Genomic DNA, 19,776 nt, shown 5'->3' with positions numbered 1-19,776 from the left:
CACACAAGAAAAAAAAAACAGCATAGCAACCAGTGAAGTGAACTGTCAGTCTGGTTTCATCTTTGGCCAATAAGAGCTTGATTACAGTTAACTGTTGTATAACATATTTGCAGACAGATGGTCTGCACCATTGTCAGGTGTGAGTTTTCAGGTGTGTGTATGTGTGTGTGACTCACTGGTGACAGCACACGGAGGTTATGAGGGGCCACCTGGCACATTGCTGTCTCTGTGTCATGAAGAAGATGACACAGGACTCATCTCTCCCAGGACAGTGGGAGTCGTGGGAGAGGTGCAGCACAGTCTGTCACAGACTGGGGTCAGGAGTTCAGCGTATGAGTAGGCTGGCGGCACAGAACAAGAGAGTCTGTCAGTGTGAAGGAAACTTCAAGTGGTTGATATTAGCGCGGTGACTTTTTGCTGACACACATCTCGTAAAGTAAAGAAAAAGACTTCCTGGTGATGGCAAGGCAGTGTTAGGAAGAATCAAAACTGAAGGAGGGGCATGCCACTCACCAAACAACTGGACCAACTTCAGACAAATCAGCCTATCCAAAGTTGGTATTTTCTGCCAGGGGAAGAGTGAGCAATGAGGAGAACAGACTGCAGCCGTGACAGCAGCTTCACATGATGTGATCACAAGCTCCACATACATTTTTATGTAGTGAAACAGAATTACAACCACATTCTACGCACAGTGTGACATCTTAAAAATGAATATAAATAATGCAATTATATCAAAAAACCTGAAATGAAATTCATATGACCAAATGGGGAGGCTACAATACACGTATTTATGTGAGATTACAATAAGTTATAATAAATATACAATTTCATCAAAATATACACATGTGATCCAATGCAGACCAATGCAGGAAGTACAAGAAGTGAACTGGATGGCACAGTCAGCTGTATCGTGCGGGCCGGATTTGGAACAAAATTCTGCTTAAAAAATATTAATTTCAAGAAGAAACCTTGCATATTACGGACCTACAGGAAAACCAGCCTTTTTAACCCGACATTTTCAAAATGCGAGACTCTCACGGGCCATATAAAATGTATGATGTCGAGTACAGTATGTTCTCTCGGGTCCAAATTAACTTCTTCTAAAAATACATTTTTAATTTGCAAAGGTTATATTACATGCATTTACCTGCAGAGAAAATAAACTAGAAGGTTTAAAATGTTGTAATTTCTTAAATCTTTACATTCACTTTTATAAAACACACACCATCCTCTTTGATTGCTGCCTCTTTGATGATGCTAAGAGTCTAAATATTCCTGCTTAAAAGAGCCTACTCTCGAATAATTTACCCAAATGTTTAGAATAGTCTCCATCCTTACTTTCTATATCTACTTTTATTAAACATATACACTTTGTGCACGGCCTTTTCTAAAAACTCAGTTTACACCATGTATCTTTGAATAGCAGTATTACTTTCACCTCATCCGAACCGGGGGGGGGGGGGGGGGCAGGCAGTGGCTGGTTGGCAGTGTCGGCCATGCTGGCACAGATGCCTCAGTGAAAGGGCAGTGGGTCTGCGCCTGTTGCTGCTCAACAAATCTGACTGTCAGAGTCTTCCTGGGAGGGCAAGTTGACCAAGACAGAAGTCATTACATAGAAAAACAAGAGAGAAAGAGAGAACAGAGGAAAAGTCTAAAGCGCTAGTAAAAACGGTTGAAAAAGAGGAAAAATAACACACACTATGAGACAGTGAAAGAGAAAGCCTTGAAAGGAGACACAAACTAATTAACAGGGGGAACATGAGAGAGCTGTTGCCTCACTTAACAGTTCTCCCGTGTCCGCAGGAAAAAACACTCAGCTTCCTCCATTTCCTGAGCTAAAACAACAATAGGTAAGTCATTTTGTTGCCACGGCACAATAAAAAGCATATGGAATAAAAAACATATGGAGCAACAGCAGAAAGGTAAATGTTCCAGCTGCATATGGATTTTGACCTTTTTACTTTTCTTGTAAGACAGCCAACATCTGTCCTGAGCAGAGCAACAGACCTCTTCCTGACTTCTTGCGGGCCTGCCTACTGAAGCCACAGCTCTCTGCAATGCAACGTCTTTGTTCAGTTAGACAGGGAAACAGTCACTAACAGCAAAGAGCACTTCGTGTTGGTTTAGCTGAACAAGCCTAATATAAAATATCACAAATTTCTATTCTTAGATTTCTCACTCCTATCGCAGTGTTTGGGTTAGGGTTTTTTTTGGAAATGACCTGACTGCAAACATAGTCACAGGGTCTTTCAATTCTCTCCCATCAACACTGGGACAGCATTAAGGTTCTGCTTTTTGGACTCCGAGGAATGTGAGAATTTAAAAACAATGATAATAGAAATGTCCCTGAAGAAACACTGGACACCAGTGAGTTTTTCAGTGTTTGGATAGCCCTAATATCTTAATATAGCTAAAATACAGAGGTGGAGACTGGTTTCTTCATGTCCCAAAATATTTGAATCACATATGATATGTGCATTTAGTGACATGCAGGCTGGTTGAGGTGCACCCTGAAAACTGCTTGTACTGTATCATAAACAGAAACATCCAACACAAAACAAATAATTAAAAATCTATCAGATCTAATGTTAGCTAGTTTGTACCAAAAAAGAGACAAATTGCCACTAAAAATAGTATAATTTTCGAGAAGTAAACAGAGAAAAAACAGCTCCTGGAGGCCAACAACTAACCTACTTTTAACCACTAGGGGGAGCAGTTGGCACAACTGATCTACAAATAAATGTTTCTTGATATGTATCTAATACTTCCCTTTCCTTGTGTAAGTACAGATCTGATATAAACTGGATCAGTTGTATCTATGCAGTTGAGCCCTTGCTTTAACTATGGCGTTCTACTAGATCTTATACCATCTCCAGGAAGAGACGGGGACATTTTTTTTTCTGAGTGTCTGACCCAGGATTGCGCTTGGTTACTATCCTGAATTCTGGGGACAGCTGCAGGGCAAGGCTGCCAAAGTGTGCGGCTATCATTGGTAACCTCCTGCAACATTGATAATAGCAGCGTTGCCTTTCTAGCTAGGGGATCTTCCAGCCTCTATCACCAGGTTTAAAGGCCTGTCAATCCCCCAAAGGAAAATACGACAAAGGAAGTTTATGTGGCACATTGAGACTGTGCGCAGTGGAGATGGTGCTGTGTGTGTTCGTCGAAGAGTTTTTGGGTCAGCTTTTTTCAGTGCTTTTCGTCAGCTCAAGATTAGAGTGAGTTTTAAGTTTAAGTCTAAGACATGTACATAAAACAGGAAAGATAAGGACCAGGAAGAGGAACAAGAGAAGAGATGAAAAAAGAGGAGAGAAATGTGGAAACAATATAAAAGATAGAACAAAAGTCACATTGGGTCATGGGATTCATAAATCAAACATCTCGAAAATGTATTGCCAATTTCTCATATCTGACTTTTATGTTAAGATCAAACTTGTCAGTGTCTTTCATGAGCATGGACCTCATTCAATCTAGTTTTAAGTAACCAGACTAGAATTTTAGAGGTTCCCATGATGTAATCACTATATCCAACCAATGTGTGCTATGTGTTATGTGGTTATACACACTCATTCAGTGGTAACTCAGTCCTACACTCTAGTATTGCTCTTTTAATTACACGGATTTCATGCAGAAACCCCAGGAAGACGTTTTTCAGTTCAAGCAAGGCTTTGAGCAAGACTTTGTGTCATCTGTGCAGTGTGTGATAAAAACTGGTGAGGCTGGAACGACCTACAGTATAAAAAATCAACTAATCTAAGGAAGAAAATGCAGAAAAAGGTAATGTAACCTTAAAATTTGGAGTTTAAATGTGCCAGATGTCTAGGCATAAAGGTTAATGTGTGGTGGGATGAATCCATATCTGCCTACAAAGAGAGAAATAATGACGTCTCTGATTTTTCATCAACAAAGTCTACAGCACAAGAAATATTTTCATGTGAAATTACTGTTCATGTCTACATTCTGTATGATTTTTATACAATCAAGCACGGATCCCCTCTGTGTTTCAAAGTATTTGTCATTCAGTCAGCACTGTGGAATTCTAATTTGGGACATATTTCAGTGTAGCTGTGCAGGCTGTTCATCCAGAGCGTGCATAAGTATTTATCCTAAAGGCTCTATGATGACAGCCTAGGATGTCTCAAGAGAGGAGCTGGCACAACACACGGCAGCCTCAGCAGTTAAAGACTAACCATCACCAAAAGCAATCTACCCGTTGTCTACAAAATGTAATTCGAAGGATTTTTGAATTTAATTGATTAAGACAGGAATGTCCTGTCATGGCCCTGAAAGAGTGGCTGTAACCCCACTAAAGGTTACTAATGACCTCAGTGCTGTAAAGCCAGATATGAAACAGTGCCATTTGGATGTTCTGAATGTTAACTTTCTATTGGTCTGCAGAGGAGCAGGCAAAGCAGCGGAGGTGGCGTCCTATTTTTGGAGGGGCTATCAGCAACCCAGTGGCATAGGTCTGAGTGACAGGACAAGTGTTGCGTTGGACCCTCCCCTCGCTCATTTGGTGCAGACATTCCTCAGTGTAAGCAGACACAGACCCCCGTCCCATCATATTTCTCTCTCCTACTCCCTCTCTCTCTCCCTTGGCTATGATAGTTGGCCCACTCTGGGTATGGGTGGGCGCACCGAAGTGTGTGTGTGCATGTTTGTGTGTTCAGGTGTGAGCGTCGGCCTTGGAGCTGGACTCAGAGAGAAGTCAGCACCAGGACAGTGTGGCAGGCGAAGAGCAGGTCTGAGCTTTCTGAGGGGGGCCTGACCGCTGACCATGGGGCCAACGCACTGAGGGCCCCCCAGACGAAATATAAAATCCAAAGACGGGCGGACAATAACCAATAACAAGAAGAAAAAGCTAAAAAAAAAAAAAAAGACAGAGAATAACAATGGTTGCAGAGGAAGTGATAATTACATTGTCCGGTGGAGCACCATGGGGCTTTCGTCTACAGGGAGGAGTGGAACATCAGAAACCGCTCCAGGTGGCTAAGGTAAGATGGATCACTCAGCAGGTTGGACAGAAACGGTCAATTCATGGTTTGCTGAGTTGAAGGCAGAAAGTAGAAAACTGCGTTAGATTCAACAGTCTCACTAAAGAGAAGTGAAACATCTGCTGAGATATATCAGGTAGAGAGTTAAGGAGCTGTAAACAAAGTTGAGATGGAATTCTGGATATCATGCTGGTTGGTTCGGGGCCTGAATATGAGTCATCATCTTGTTTCAGAACGGTCTTCACGCAGAAGTGCGCTGATGACTGACTGGATGAACTTTAAACTTCAAGTTAAGCTGGGAATGTAGGGCAACCCTGTCGCATATCTTCTAATGAAGGCTGCTTAAAGCTCAAACCTATAGTGAAACTAGAGCGACAGTGACTGGAAAATCTGACAAATAACTTGACAAATACCTTTGACTTTGTGCCACTTACTGCCACTAATCTTCAGTAGTGCTTTGAGCAGTTAAATGTGCACATTGTAGCAGAGATTTATGGTAAATTAAGGTCATTGTTTCATGGACTGTTGATGTGTTTTTATTGTGAGGGGATCCTCACATGACCAGACTGACTTGTGCTTTTGAAGTAACATGTTTCCATTATGTCATTGTTTCGGTAATAAACTCAAATCACTCCAGCCATGCTTGTTCATGTTCAAGCTGGCAGGTTACCTGAGATTCACTGGGGAACACCACTGCAACAGTAGAAACCCCCTAGGTGAGCAAGTTTGGATTTAGTTAAGTTGTTGAAATCACTGTGGTGACTCAAGTCACATTGGCGTGAAATACTAAAATTATACTGCGTTGTGAGAATTACAGACTACCTTTATATCTACATTTTCTGAAATCAAGTTCACTGAAAGAAAATATTGATTGTGTATAGGAAGTATTTAACCTTACATCTCTCGTATGGAGACTATCAGCTAATTTTACTCCCCTTGAGCAAATTCTTCATTGACAAGAATTTGTTGCCCACATTTGGCACCACTGAAGCAGTCCAGATTTGAATTTCTCCATTTGAGAAAGCACAGGCACATATGTAAGCAGAAGTGGAATATATACTGGTTAAAAATACTAATTAGGCTTGCAAGTAGAAAAAAAATAGTACCTCTGAGAGATAAAGCTGAAAATGGTTGGGGAAAAAAAAGTAAATACTTGAAGAAAACATTAAGCAAATACATTACATTTTCTGACATTATATTGATCCTTCGGTTCTATGTCATCACCATCTGTGATGAGTTTTAAAAATCATTGATCCACAGCTGTCCAACCTTGTTTTTCCTGTTCAAAGAGACTTGGGCCCACTTTCTCTCTTTTCAAATCTTTATATAGATAGAGCTTATTTCTGGACATGATAGCTCAGGTTTTAGCACACCTGCAAAAACATTATTCATGCATGCATGTACACACATCGCACAAATATACATACCCACACACAGTTTCAATAATTGTCGACTGGGCAGAACCACTTTTCCAGGTGGCTATTTTTGGTTGAGAAGCAGCAGGTTAGGGGGTCAGCCAAGGTGTGTGTTTCAGCTCAGCGCTCACAAATTAACCTCATACACTATTTTTGTACATGGACTCAGTATCTCGCTGCTTAGACAAGAAGATATAATTCTTTCTTGTTGGTTCACATGCAAAGGAAATCCCGATTGCTAAACGTCTGTTGTACTCGATATTGTTTCTGTTTAGGGACTACATGAGCTGGAGAGAGAAACCAGCTTGCTTTAGTCAACTTCTTCAGCCCTGATTTTCGAATAAATCTTCCCCTAAGTAGCTTAAAAAGTTCTTTTTTTTAAAAACTTTTTTTTCCACACTGTATAGCAATATTATATATGGTATTCTCAGTTTGTTTTATGAAGTCTTGTTCATCATTTTGTTCCTATATCCCAAAAATTCAGCCTGGCAATCTTAGTATCTTTGAAAACTTTGTTGAGAATAAAAAAATAAAGTTTTGTGGGGTTGTCCACATAACATGGAGTTTGTAATGAATGTCGCTCCCTTTGGTTAATGTGATTTAGGAAGCTTGTTCTACAGAAAGAAATGAATGCAGAATGTAGTGGTATGTACTCAAGAGAGCCACAGGACACCAAATCACCTTCCCGGTGGTGGACAGCTGTCTGTGTCTGACCATCCAAAACAGCGTGCTTCTTCACCCCTGAGAGCAGGAAGGCGTAATCTTGTCAGGTCTCATACTACACCGTCCCTAACAGGTGGAGCAGTTCGACACTTCACTGAAAGAGCCGGTGTGTCAGTGCTGGGTTTGTGCCTGTATGTGTTTATTTATATGAGTTTATGTGTATTTTTGTTTCAGTCCGTGTGGTGTGTGTGTGTGTGTGTGTGTGTGTGTGTGTGTGTGTGTGTGTGTGTGTGTGTGTGTGTGTGTGTGTGTGTGTGTGTGCGCGCGCAAGCACATAAGGCTATTATAACTGTTATGACTTGCAACCACAAGGTGACTGACTGAATGAATAACTGACATCTCATACCACTAGCAGGAACAGGCCACTTTGAAAGGCTTAGCTAAATGGAGAAGTGGGATTTCATTACAGGCAAACCAGAATAGCTGGAAAGCAAACTAATTGGGCAAACCAAAGCGGCACCTCCTTATCTCTGAAATCATTTAACATTCATTTAATACATGGAAGTGCATTACTGTCTTTGAAAGTTGTCATACATCAACTTTGAATTTTTTGTGGGACAAGTCGAGATGGCTAACATAGACCTGAGGCAATTTAGGGTGGGCACAGCACCATGGTCCTGACAGACCTCGGGCACAAATAGCAACGCACCAAATGAAGATGGCTGCTGGCTGGCATTTCCCTATTAAAGTGTGCATGAGTGCCCTACTCGAGCTGCAATATGTGGCATATGTCTGCAGCAAGATCAAGCTGTCAGGACAAAATCTGCTCTCTGTCAGTCACTATCGCAAACCAAGTCAAGACAGCAGCACAACTCTGTCAGATTGTTATTTTCTATTCCAGCAGTTACAAAAGCCAAACATACAATTCTGAGGGAAATAATAAAATAGCAGGGAGAGAAAGACTGAAAAAGCGTCCATGTTTTTATCAGTTGCCTTAATATCTATCTCTATATCACAGCTCTGCATGTCAGACCTGTAGACTGGAGACTTGGACTTGCCAAGTTCCTCTGAGACCTGACTTAATTTAGACTTAAATCTCATTCAGATCTGACTTGAGATTTGCAAGTATAAGCATCCAACGCTCAAAATTTACATACCTTAATCATCCTTGTGTATTAAAGGGTTTTGGTCCTGGCAGTATGAAAAACACTATTAACACCGAACAGGGAAGCACTTGACTTGAGATGTGCCCCTTGAGACATATGAGAGACTTAGATATCTCTTTAAGGACTTGAGTTGTCTTGGACTTGCCCAAAAGACTACAAAACATATATATATATATATATAATATTTTTGAAATAGCTCATCTAAACTCAACATTTGTGTGACATTTTGTCATCTGTGAATGCCTGAAATTTTTTCCTCCTTTGCCTGTTCAGGTGCGTAAACGCAGCAAGGCATGCAGAGCTGGGCTTCGGGAGGGCGACGAGCTGGTGTCCATCAACGAGCAACCATGTGGAACGCTATCCCATGCCCAAGCCATGAACCTCATCGACAGCTCCCCTGGGATATTACACATCCGGGTGAAAAGGTCAGAGGAACAAAAAAATTATACTCTTACTAATGATAAACCACCCAGAAAAAAATACATTTAGCCACAGACTCAAGTCTGACACAAAACATGCAGTATTTACAATGTAAATATGTTTGATACTACTCTATATTATATTCCCAAAATAAATAAATAAAAACATTAGAACTAACAAATGTTTTTGATGCTTGTGCTAAGATCCTACCTACTCTAAGAACAGTCAGAATCCAGATTTAGGAAACTACATTCTAATATTTTAATATCACATCCAGGGCCCTCATTTGGCCCCATCAATGTTTTCAACTTTCTGCTTGTTTACAGGGCACCTGCTGGTTTTCAGTCTGTGGTGCTTGTGACCCGTGCCCCATCTCCCCGTATAGACAAAGAGTACCGTGCTGCTCTGCGTGCCATGTCTCCCACCCACCCCCACCACGCACCTGTCCGTGAGGTCCACCGTAGCCATTCCTCCATAACCAGTGGCTTGACATCTCCACCTGGTAGCGAGGCTTACTACGGTGAGACTGACAGTGATGCAGACGTGGCGGGCTTTGAGAGGCAGCGCCGGCAGAAACGCCGCAGTCCCAGCAACTCCATCCCTGGGAAACCAACAGGACGACCCTCCCCTGAGGGTGGGGAGACATCAGAGATGAGTGGCTATGACAGCGCTCCAGATGCGCACATTTACACCACTGTGTTGGATGGACATGGGGGAGATGGAGAAGGAGGAGGGGTGCTATCGGGGGTGGCAAGGAGGGAGGTGGTTTTCCAGCCTCCTGCTCCAGGAATATGGTCCTCCCAGACATCCACTGAGACCTCCTCCATCATCTCTTCAGCAGATGACCAGGGGCCACGGGAAGGAGGGCAAGAGGAGGACAGTGGCTTTCTAGAGCCATCCAACGTGCCACTGGTATCCCCTGAGAGGGCAAAGGAGGCCATGATGCTGGGGTCCCGCAGCCAGCTAGTGCCCATGGTGGGTCCTTTGAATAAACCCATCGATGAGGAGCTTACAACAACCTACATGGAAAAGGCGAAGCAAGCCAGTAAGTACAGCTGAGGATGAACAATCACATGAGCCTGTGCTTCACATGGGTTCTCCATACATTCCTGACAAATGTCACTGGTTGGTTCAGGAGTCACAAAACTTTTTCAAACTCTACAAACAGATAAATAGTCATTAGGTTATTAAGTTTTGTAGCATATACAGATTCCCCATATCCCTTTTTCAAAAATGCTCTTTTTAATACTATTCTTTGCCTTATGTATGTTTATTCCATTATTTTATTATATATATGGTTTTCTATAAATTGTTTCTATATGCCATCTGCTTTGCAGCACAGAAATACATGACTGAAGTGAAGGTCAGCTGATCTACTTCATTCCCATTCACAGGAAAAGTAGAGCTTTATATGCCAATTTGATGCTTACTTTTCTAGGCAGAGATTATATGTACAGTACTTTGTTAAAGCTTTATACAAATATGCCCCCGAACCTCCCAGAGAAAATCTAGATATTTGCAGGAGGTTCTCCACAGGTTGAACACCAAACTGACAATACTGCCACCTACACTACCTTCTTTGTTCACAACATTTAATCTCAACGCCCCTTTAGGCTGTTCAAACAGATAACTGTATCAGCAAACAGTAAATGTAATTTTGCAACAAACACATACCTATTTGAAAGTACATATATGACGTATTTAAATTACATATTTACAATAAATACAGATAAGCTGAGCCAAGTTTTAAAACAGCTCAATACCTTTTTTTGCCCATTGATGGATAAAATATGAGTTGAAACCAACATTTATTATAGTACCAATGTTAATAGTGTTGGAATAGTTCTGTCTAAATCTTGATGTGAAAATTAATCAATAAAACCAATGTGTCCCAGTTTGATTAAATGTCCCAGTCATTTAATCTGACAGTCAACCAACACAACTAACCAAAAATTAGTTTTCTTTAGTATGAGTGGGTGTAAACCTAAACTAAGTCTGGTGAACAGAGCATGGCTGGTATGGTTTACTATATTTACCTCCAGTTATGTGTGTAAAAACCCCAAGTGATCAATCTGGGAGCACTGAAAAGCATCCACAGCTGCTTTTAGGTATCAAATGGCGAAGCAGGGATACTCTCATTTTCCCTGCCCCTCTCCCCCTCTCTTCTCTCTCTAACTGTTTCTCTGGCTTTCTTTTTTGTCTTTTTTTGTTTTGCTATTTTATCAAATATTTACGAAAGAGCAAAAGTATGATATGTTTTGCAACATTCATTATGATGTAGGTTGGCTCTCACCACAATGGCAAATGTGTTGTATTTTTCTGTAAAATCCACCAACACAGAGAAATGTGCTTCGACTGAGCTGGAAGGTAAGGTGCTTAGTCACAGATCCAAAGGGGAACAGTCACCTGGACTTGCAGTTGCAGAATTTTTGCGTATCTAAAATATAGCAGAGCGATGCTGATATTTTACACTGTTTACCATATATCATAATTTATCATTTCTAGTTACAAAAGCCTGAAAAATCAACCAGTCACATTTTACTGTTTCACAAACTTTGAAGAGGGGTCAAAAAGTGCAATAATACAGTGATGCAACGACAGATAGAGAGCACTGACACTTACCAAGCATTCTTTTCTACAACTTGTCATCCTGCTCATCATCCATAATAGGCCCACGGAAAGCAAAGAGCTGAGCTATTTGATGTCAACAGGCTGTTTTAAGAAGTTATTAAATTTACTCTTGTAAATCCCCCTTGCCATCACTGAGCGCAGGTTTAACATTCTAATGTCCTACTTATGATGTTAGACAAATTAAGAACTCTCCTCACGTGGCAGTGCATATTTTAGTAACAGAATTAGGTTGCCTACGATAATCTGCTTAATACCATAACAAGTTAAAGGATATGTTGTGGCTACCCTTTGAAGTTCTCCTTCCAGTCACCTACAACATGCAACTTTCCACCAGCTTGCAAATATTTTTAGTTAATTTAGATGTCAGAGTACATAAGCCTAATAACGTGCAAATTTATCCTTCACCCCAGCTAATGTGAGAAGCTGAAGGCTTGCCTGGAATTTTCCCGGAAGTGCTCCTGCGGCGAGTTAAGAGATAGATGCCTGCTGAAGGCACGGGGGTCAGGACAGGTTTAGATGCTCATTTCAGAGTCAGTTCTTGGTTTAAAGGTTGAATCTTTTTATTCAGATTTCTCTGTCCTTACTGCAGTACTTATGTCATGCTACTGTGCAACTTTTCCTAATAGCTATGGCTTTCATACCCTGCAGAACTGAACCGAGGAGATACAGTGCAGGACAAGCATGTAAAGGAAGCCAAAAGCAAGTGTCGAACAATTGCATCCCTGCTGACTGATGCTCCCAACCCTCACTCCAAGGGGGTACTGATGTTCAAGAAGAGGCGGCAGCGCTCTAAGAAGTACACCCTAACCAGCTTTGGTAGTGTGGATGAGGACAGGTATCAGGACTCACAAGAGGAAGATGGGGTATTTCCTGGCAGCGAATCAGAACTTGATGAAGATGGCTTCTCTGCAGTTCCTGACCCAACTTGGGATAGTGACTACTTGGATATGTTGGAGAAGAGGGCAACTGCAGGCACTGAAGGTCGTGGGGAAGGGGCAGATGACGCTCCGAGTCCAGGTTTGACTGACACTGCAGGAAAGGGCGCCCAATTGTTTGAGCAGCAGAGAAAGAGAGCTGCAGAGCATGCCAAGAAAGTGGAGACAGCGCAGCCTCAGGCTCGTCCACAGTCTCAAGTCCAAGAGCAGGCTCAGATGTACCAGTTGCATCCAGAGATACAACCACAGATGCAACCAAACCTCCAGCCTCAACAGATGATACCACTTGGGCCTACAACCATACAGCAAGAACCCTCCCAGGCTCCAGGTCCAGTTGCTCTTGCTGTTGGCGCCCATGGGGTGTCTAATAGGGACCTATCTTACTCTGCAGTTAGCACAGCTAGCATGGTGATGTCACCTCCATCTGTGGCACCCAAACCAGCAGCTGCCTCAGTGACTATTCTGACCAGTCCTGTACCACCAACTGAAACACCATTACCAGAACTACCCACTAGTAACGTTCTCAACAGAACGGCACGTCCTTTCACTCCTGGTTTCATTAGCATCCGATCTGCGACTGCCCCTGTAACTTTCCGACCACCGATCACAAAAACGATCCAGCGTCCTGCCTCAGTAGCTGTTGTGCCACCACCGTTATCCACTGCCTCTGAACTACCCATTAATGCTACACCAGTAACATCACAAATAGCCCCTGGTCCTCCATCAGTGCTCTCCCCACTGTCCTCTGTACCCCAAGGTCCCTTCGCTCAGAAACCTGAAGCTCCAGTTACCTTTCATCCTCCAGCCATCTCTACCTCTGTAGAGACAATGCAGTCAGCACCTTCAATAACTACTGTTCATCAGGCTCAATTCACAACTGCGCACCCAGTGTCTATGCCTTCTATACCGCAGGCTCCAAAAGCACCAGTGGTCCAAGCCCCTGTTCCTCCTGTATCCCAATTTTCTGGTTCAGTTGACCCAATTGCCCCAGCGCCTCCACTTCAAGTGCCAGATGCTCAGTCACCTCAACCTCAATTTTCCATGGCGACTGTAGCTCAAGTGTCAGTGGCTACCCAGCCAGAAGCTGTAGCTCCAACCCCTGTTCCTGGTCCAACAGGTCGCACAGGAATCTTGCTTGAGGCGCGACGGCGTAGTGGCAAAATCAAACCTATGTTCAATGTGCCAGATGTCAAAAAGCACTCCCCCAATCCCGAGCTATTGTCTATGGTGCAGAACCTGGATGACAGGAACACCCGACACAAATATGGCCAACCGACCACTGAGGCTAACTATAATGCTGCGGAGGAAGAGAGGAGTGGTGAGGCCAGCATGGGGAGGGCGCCTCCTCCAGTGGCACCTAAGCCACGGGTCATGCACGAAGCCCCACAGATTCTTCAAGCAGGGGGTAAAGGGGCCCAGCTGTTTGCACGCAGGCAGAGCCGCATGGGCATGTATGTAGTGGAAACCCCACCCGAGACCCCTTACCAGCAGGAAGTGGCCTTGCACAATGCAGCCCAACCCTTTGACTCCTCTCTCAATCCTTCCCTTCCCTCTCAGTGGAAATATTCCTCGAATGTCCGTGCCCCTCCACCCATTGGGTACAACCCACTCCTGGCACCTTCTATCCCTACAGGGCCTCAGAGGGATACAAGGAAGCCAGACAGCAGGGGTAGAGGTGGGCCCCAAAGAGAGGGCATCAAAGCTCTGGATTTCATGAGAAGGCAGCCCTACCAGCTCAACTCTGCCATGTTCAACTATGGGGGCAGTGCTACTAATCTATCTGCCATACCTTCTTACCAGTCCCAGAGGCTGCAGCAGGGTAATTACTCAACAACAATGGTGGGCAGTTCATTAACCTCGCCTAAGCAGGTCCCCATCAAAACAGCTCGTGTCTATGAGATCAAGCGATTCTCCACACCCACACCCATGTCAGCTCCCACTTTGGCTCCAAAAGTCATTGCACCCCGCTCAGCCACAACCCTTGGAGAACGTTTGCATCACTGTGGCATTACCTCCCCACCTCCTGCTCCTTTCACTCCAAGCCTGGCCCCTCTCTTTACACCAGCACCAGTCAGGGCCCTGACCCCCACTTCACCTCCCTCCCAAACAGCTGGACTGCCCGGCCTCCCAAAATTCTCTGCCACCCCTATTCCAAAACCTGGCCCCCCTGCAGTCCCTACACCTTACACTCCAGTATCCTACACCACTGGGCTCCAAGCAGCTAAGCAGTTCCAAAGCGCTCCTGAGCTCAGTGTCCTTGCCTCTTTGCCCACACTCAAGTCCAACCCAGTTCAGGCGCCAAAACCACGTTTTGTTGCCACCAAGGGAGGCATCCATCCCTGTGTCTGGAGGCCAGGGGCAATGTGATGAGCAGGGAATCAGTCTCAACCAGCCTCGAACATCCTCATGTACTATTAACATGACTAGTCAATTAGTGACAAAAATTATTCAACAATAATTTTGTTAATTGGTTCATTGTTCAGGTGAAGCAAGAATGCCAAATATTCACTGGCTCCAATTTCTCAAAAGTGACAGTTTTCATTGTAAATGGAATATCTTTGGGTTTTGGGTAGCTGGTCGAACAAAAAACAACAAAACAACAAACCTTAGGTTTTGGGAAATTGTGATGGGCAATTCTCAATTAAATTATTAATTTTAAAAAATGCTAAATCAATGAAAATAAGCAGCCCTTCATCCATTAATTTAAGCTGCAAATTCAGATGCAAACATAAGGTGCTGTCATTTTTCAGTATAACGTTAAAATCAGAAACCGGTCAAGTTTTTTAAATGTGTTAGAATTTGAATAATGGCAATAGATCATAAATATCTACTTGATGTTCAAAACGCTGCTTATCACATTTATTTTGCTACCAACACATTTATTCACACATTTATCACATTGACAATAATAATAATAGGGAATATTAGCACATACTGTATGCTGTGTAGTCCACCATATGCCTGTCCTGGGGGAGGTTTGTGTAAGGCTACTGGAGATCTCTTTCTACTAATTTAGCAGAAACACCATCTAAACAGAGCCTGTACTGAATTATTCTTTGAAACTTGAAATGTCTGAAAGATGTTGACAATGAATAGTTGCAGTTCTGACCATAGGATTAAATCACTGAAGATGTATGTTGTAGTATGTTGACAGGTGGAGGTGGATAAAGGATTTTATCTTTGAACATGTATTCTCTCATTCAGTACTTGTCCTACTAAATGATGTGCACAACATTTTTTTACCCACTATCTGTAGCATTATCAAGAAGAAACTCATGATGACCTAGTTTAGGGTCAGCATGGGTCAGGGGTTTAAATGATGCATGAACAGTTCAAAATTGTACATTTTTTTTAAAATTCCTCAGCTCACTGTGGAACTATATGTGAAGACAAGGTTTACTCTTGCAAAGTGTAACTGAGGTTGTCCTAAATACCTCTGCTCACTATAGCCAGAGAGAAATGCTGTCTTTTTAGCATGGGTCACATTCAAGAAGTGCACGGGCTGTCACTGAATGTACACTGGTCACTGGATACCACAGCTTCCAATTGCCACTTAGGTACACCAGAGCCTCCTTAGTATCAGTGTGATCTTTGCAGATATGTGTAAATTCTTTAACTTTTATTAAACAAATAACACAGATGAAGGAATGTGTATTTTGTTTTTAATAATTGTGATTCAGTCTGAAGGGTTGCAAGGGGAAGTTGACTAACTGAGTGGCACCAGCCTTTGTAAAAGGGTTCAAGGAAAGAGGTTGGCTGTGGAAAGGGGGTATGAGCAGGATATAGGTAGGCCAGATTACCAAATGGGATCACAGGCCATTTCACAGAAACGGTCATGATCAGATGCAGTAAAACTGAGACTTATGATTGTTTGTATATAGTTTTGAAATCCCACAGCCAGTAGAAATCAAAGGATGATGGCCAAGAAAGATTGGTGCCTGAAGTTCATTGGAAAAGCTAAAGAAGTTTAGCTGGTGTCTTTCCATTAACTATGGAACAAGTAAAGGATAAACGTCTTTAATGGTTATATACATTGAGAGACTGGGTACGTAACAAAAAGTGAGAAAGAAAGAGAATGAATATGTTGTTTTCAGTTGTGGAGATACTTTTGCTATTTTTTACCATTTCTGAAATATAATTTCTCTTGCAGCTTTTTTTTTGTTTTCATAATATTACTACGAAAAAACTAGGTTTTGGATATAGTTATGTTGAGGTGTAAAATATGATAAATACATATTTCTGAATGTAGTTGGATTAAATAATAAGTGTGGAAATGTCTGTTATTAATGCTGAGTAGAAGTTTATACTGACTAGGAGACAAGACATTTTTAGAAGAATAAAATTAAATTTGAAAGCTCTTCAGTTGTCTATGTCTGACTTTACACTGCCCCCTGTTGCTAATTGTGTGATCCTGCTCTTTTCTTTTAATGTACAGTACATGCATGTATTAAATGATAATATTAATAAACGAGTAGTGCAATAAGTGTAACTGTATATTAGTTTTAATAAAAATGTTTAACTCCACAGTTAAAAGAGAAAAATGCTTTATAGCCTGTTTTTATAAGAGAAAACAAACACACACACACACACACACACACACACACACACACACACACACACACACACACACACACACACACACACACACACTCCCAATACGTATTTGAAGCCTATTTGGTATTCATTTTCACCACAGCATGACCTCCATTCAAACAAGACCATCTGCGTATGAATATACATTACTCAGTATTTAATTGATAGATCTTTGACCTAAGATTAATTGCAATTTTACTGCCAACTTCCATGACAGATCCTGAATTTGAAAATTTTGTGGGTATTTTCATTAGGCAAGATTTCTATTGCTAGTTAAGCCAAGCTTACTTAAGAATACTCTCTCCCAGCTTCATTAAGTGTCTGACCTACCAAGGTATCTCATCCTTCTAGACTAGCCTGGTGAGGCTGGATTTCAGGCTTGGTTTGATTAATTAATTATCTTCCTTTGAATGACGTAAACAGACACAAAATACTACAGAATAATCAAACAGCATTTCATCATAAGGAGGCTATTATGTCTAGTGGAGAACTTAGTTTAGAGAAAATGCAAATTATCTGGCTGCAAAAAATTAAATACGTGGCTAGAGTCCTATGTGATACGTCAGGGTTGTTGTCAGTGTCAACCCTGACAACAGCCAACAGTGTCATGTCTTACGTGTTTCTCAGCAGTTAAGATGCTTAGAAAATCACACTATTCAGACCTTAATTGATAACATTAAATGGATAACATTGGAAGTGCAGCATTACAACACACTGAGCTAGATTCTAGGGTTGAAAGGAGCAATAACAGCAGAGAAAACCATACGAAAATACGAGTAATGTGGATGTATCCAAGCAATTCTAGGCTTTGCCATTAGAGGGTGTCAGGTTGAAAGGATTTTTTTTAAAGGAAGGAGAGAGAGAGAGAGGGAGAGAGAGAAAACAACCTTGAATACTCTAACATTGCACAGAATTGAATGAAAGTCAGATTCTTGGCTCACCTTTGTATCTAAATGGGGTGAGATCCAGGCAATTTTGACTCCAGAAAACCTCCATCAATCCACATTTCTTCCACATCAGCACCAAATCTTCTACTTTAATTGAAATGGCTGCAGAGAAAACAGAAAAAACTGCAATTTCCGGTCCTAATTTAGGAGTTTCAACAATCATGAATTGGTCTTTTTCATAGATTCCTATTCTACCACTGTGTCACAGGGAGGTGGCATGGTAGTTAGAGAGACTCAGCTGTTCACTGACAAACCACAGTATCTATCAGGGGCTAAGTGACCTTAAGCAAAACACAAAATCTTTACATTGTCTGGCAAACAAACACACACACACAGCTCCAAACTAAAGAATCATCAAATCAAACTTAAGTGTGTGTACCATCATAAAGCGTGCCTTTGCTGTTAATTTTTCGTTCATTTGTAAAATTGCTGCATTTTAAGGTTTTTGAAATATACAGTATATATATAATATCAATACATTTTAAATTTCTAGACCTCGTGAAGCCATCGGAGCCGGTCATACATGGAAACACTGGGAATACTGGGTTTTTTTCTTGTCTGCACAAACATTTGCCACTGAGAGGTGATGTGGAGTCTGCGTTGGACTCTTCAGTGCCTGAGCGTGCCATCAGAGGGGCATTTTGTTCCAACCTCCTCACTCACAGGGTGCCTATATATAGGACTGTTAATATCCAAACAGAAGACTATTTATAGTGTAAATTACATTTTGCCAAGTCGCTACTGTAATTAAGAATTTGTTCTTTATTTAACTGCTTAAAAAAATCGAATAAAAAAAATAAATAAAACCGGTTTCTCAGGTTCTAGAAAGTTTCTATTTCAAGATGTATTGAAAACATTATGTACGGTAGTTTCCCTGGTGCTTATGTATGAAATCATATAATCATTTCTCCTTTTTTGACTTAAAAAAAAAGTAATAATCATCAACATTTGCAGTTCCAAACTACTTCATAAAAACATAGCATATAAGCATTATCGAAACAGGAAGATTAGATTAACAGAAAAATGTGAGGAAAAACAGCAAAACAAAAAGGAAAAGTACACTGAATAAAACAACAATAAATAGACAAATAAAAATGAGCATGAGAGGGTATATGTATAGTACAGTAAGTGAGTTTGAAGAAGTGATTTGAAGGAAGACACAGACAGTGCAGTATCGAGTGTGCTGCTTCACAGCCAGCAGGGACCCACACAACACTAGCTGGATTTCCTTTTTTCCTTTATGTAAGACCCCATGTGGTCACATGCCACAAGCTGATTGTATTGGAGTGATCATAGAACAGATGAATGAAAAACTTTTCTTTGACTTTGGATTAAATAGAAGTTTGGAGGTGGGTCTAAAATGACTGACTACTGAGTCAAGACCTGGTACTTTAAGAGGAGGCTGGACAAGCGCCTGCTTAAAATAAGGCAGAACAGCCAAATATAAGAGAACCATTTATGATAAACAAAGCAACTGATGTTGGGCAATTGCCCAGATTCCAGGCAACAAAATGTACCACTTAGTATTTAAAAAACTAAATAATGAGTTATACAGATCCACAGATATGGTATAGATCAGCAAGTTCAATATTGCATGTAAAAAAAAAAAGAACTAGATTTAAACTGGGTCAGGAAAACACTCAAAAACATTGAGTCACAACAACAAAAGCTGAAAAGATATGACATTTCAGCAGTATATGGTAAGATATGAGATGGTAACACTAATAAGCCCTTATGAAAGATGAGATATGCAGACTATTGTGATCATTATTTTTCATTTATACAAAATATACAGAATTATGCGATTAATTAGTGTTGTAGAAAACATAGCTACCACTTAGAACAGTAAGGACATGTCCTCTGTATTGTTTCTAAGACTTTGTGGGTTTTAATGAACTGAGAAGTTTACATTACAGTAAACAGTACCTATGTAATTATTACTTATGGTGACACTTTAGTCAATATTCTTAAAATTTGACTATTTGTGGCCATGTTACCAGTCTGTCAGT

General features: G+C 41.4%; 1 protein-coding gene across 1 annotated transcript; it reads left to right on the top strand.

Moving 5' to 3' along the window:
- Window positions 1-4,716: 4,716 nt before the first annotated feature.
- Window positions 4,717-16,585, top strand: synpo2la (synaptopodin 2-like a). The gene is made up of 4 exons (XM_040140069.1): window positions 4,717-4,997; window positions 8,515-8,666; window positions 8,988-9,706; window positions 11,941-16,585. The coding sequence occupies exons 1-4, from the start codon at window positions 4,896-4,898 to the stop codon at window positions 14,592-14,594; spliced, it is 3,627 nt and encodes a 1,208-aa protein (XP_039996003.1). The 5' UTR covers window positions 4,717-4,895; the 3' UTR covers window positions 14,595-16,585.
- Window positions 16,586-19,776: the final 3,191 nt, after the last annotated feature.

The sequence above is a fragment of the Xiphias gladius genome, chromosome 11 (assembly GCF_016859285.1).
Source record: "Xiphias gladius isolate SHS-SW01 ecotype Sanya breed wild chromosome 11, ASM1685928v1, whole genome shotgun sequence".
In the NCBI taxonomy this organism is placed as follows: domain Eukaryota; kingdom Metazoa; phylum Chordata; class Actinopteri; order Istiophoriformes; family Xiphiidae; genus Xiphias; species Xiphias gladius.
The sequence above is the reverse complement of the archived record's forward strand: the minus strand, read 5'-3'. Positions and strand labels throughout refer to the sequence as shown.

Bases quoted from the DNA above. Each gene is read 5' to 3' on its own strand.
- synpo2la (XM_040140069.1), top strand. From the start codon at position 4,896: ATGGTTGCAGAGGAAGTGATAATTACATTGTCCGGTGGAGCACCATGG. The intron at 4,998-8,514 runs GTAAGATGGATC...TTGCCTGTTCAG, and splicing joins AACCGCTCCAGGTGGCTAAG to GTGCGTAAACGCAGCAAGGC. The intron at 8,667-8,987 runs GTCAGAGGAACA...GCTTGTTTACAG, and splicing joins TTACACATCCGGGTGAAAAG to GGCACCTGCTGGTTTTCAGT.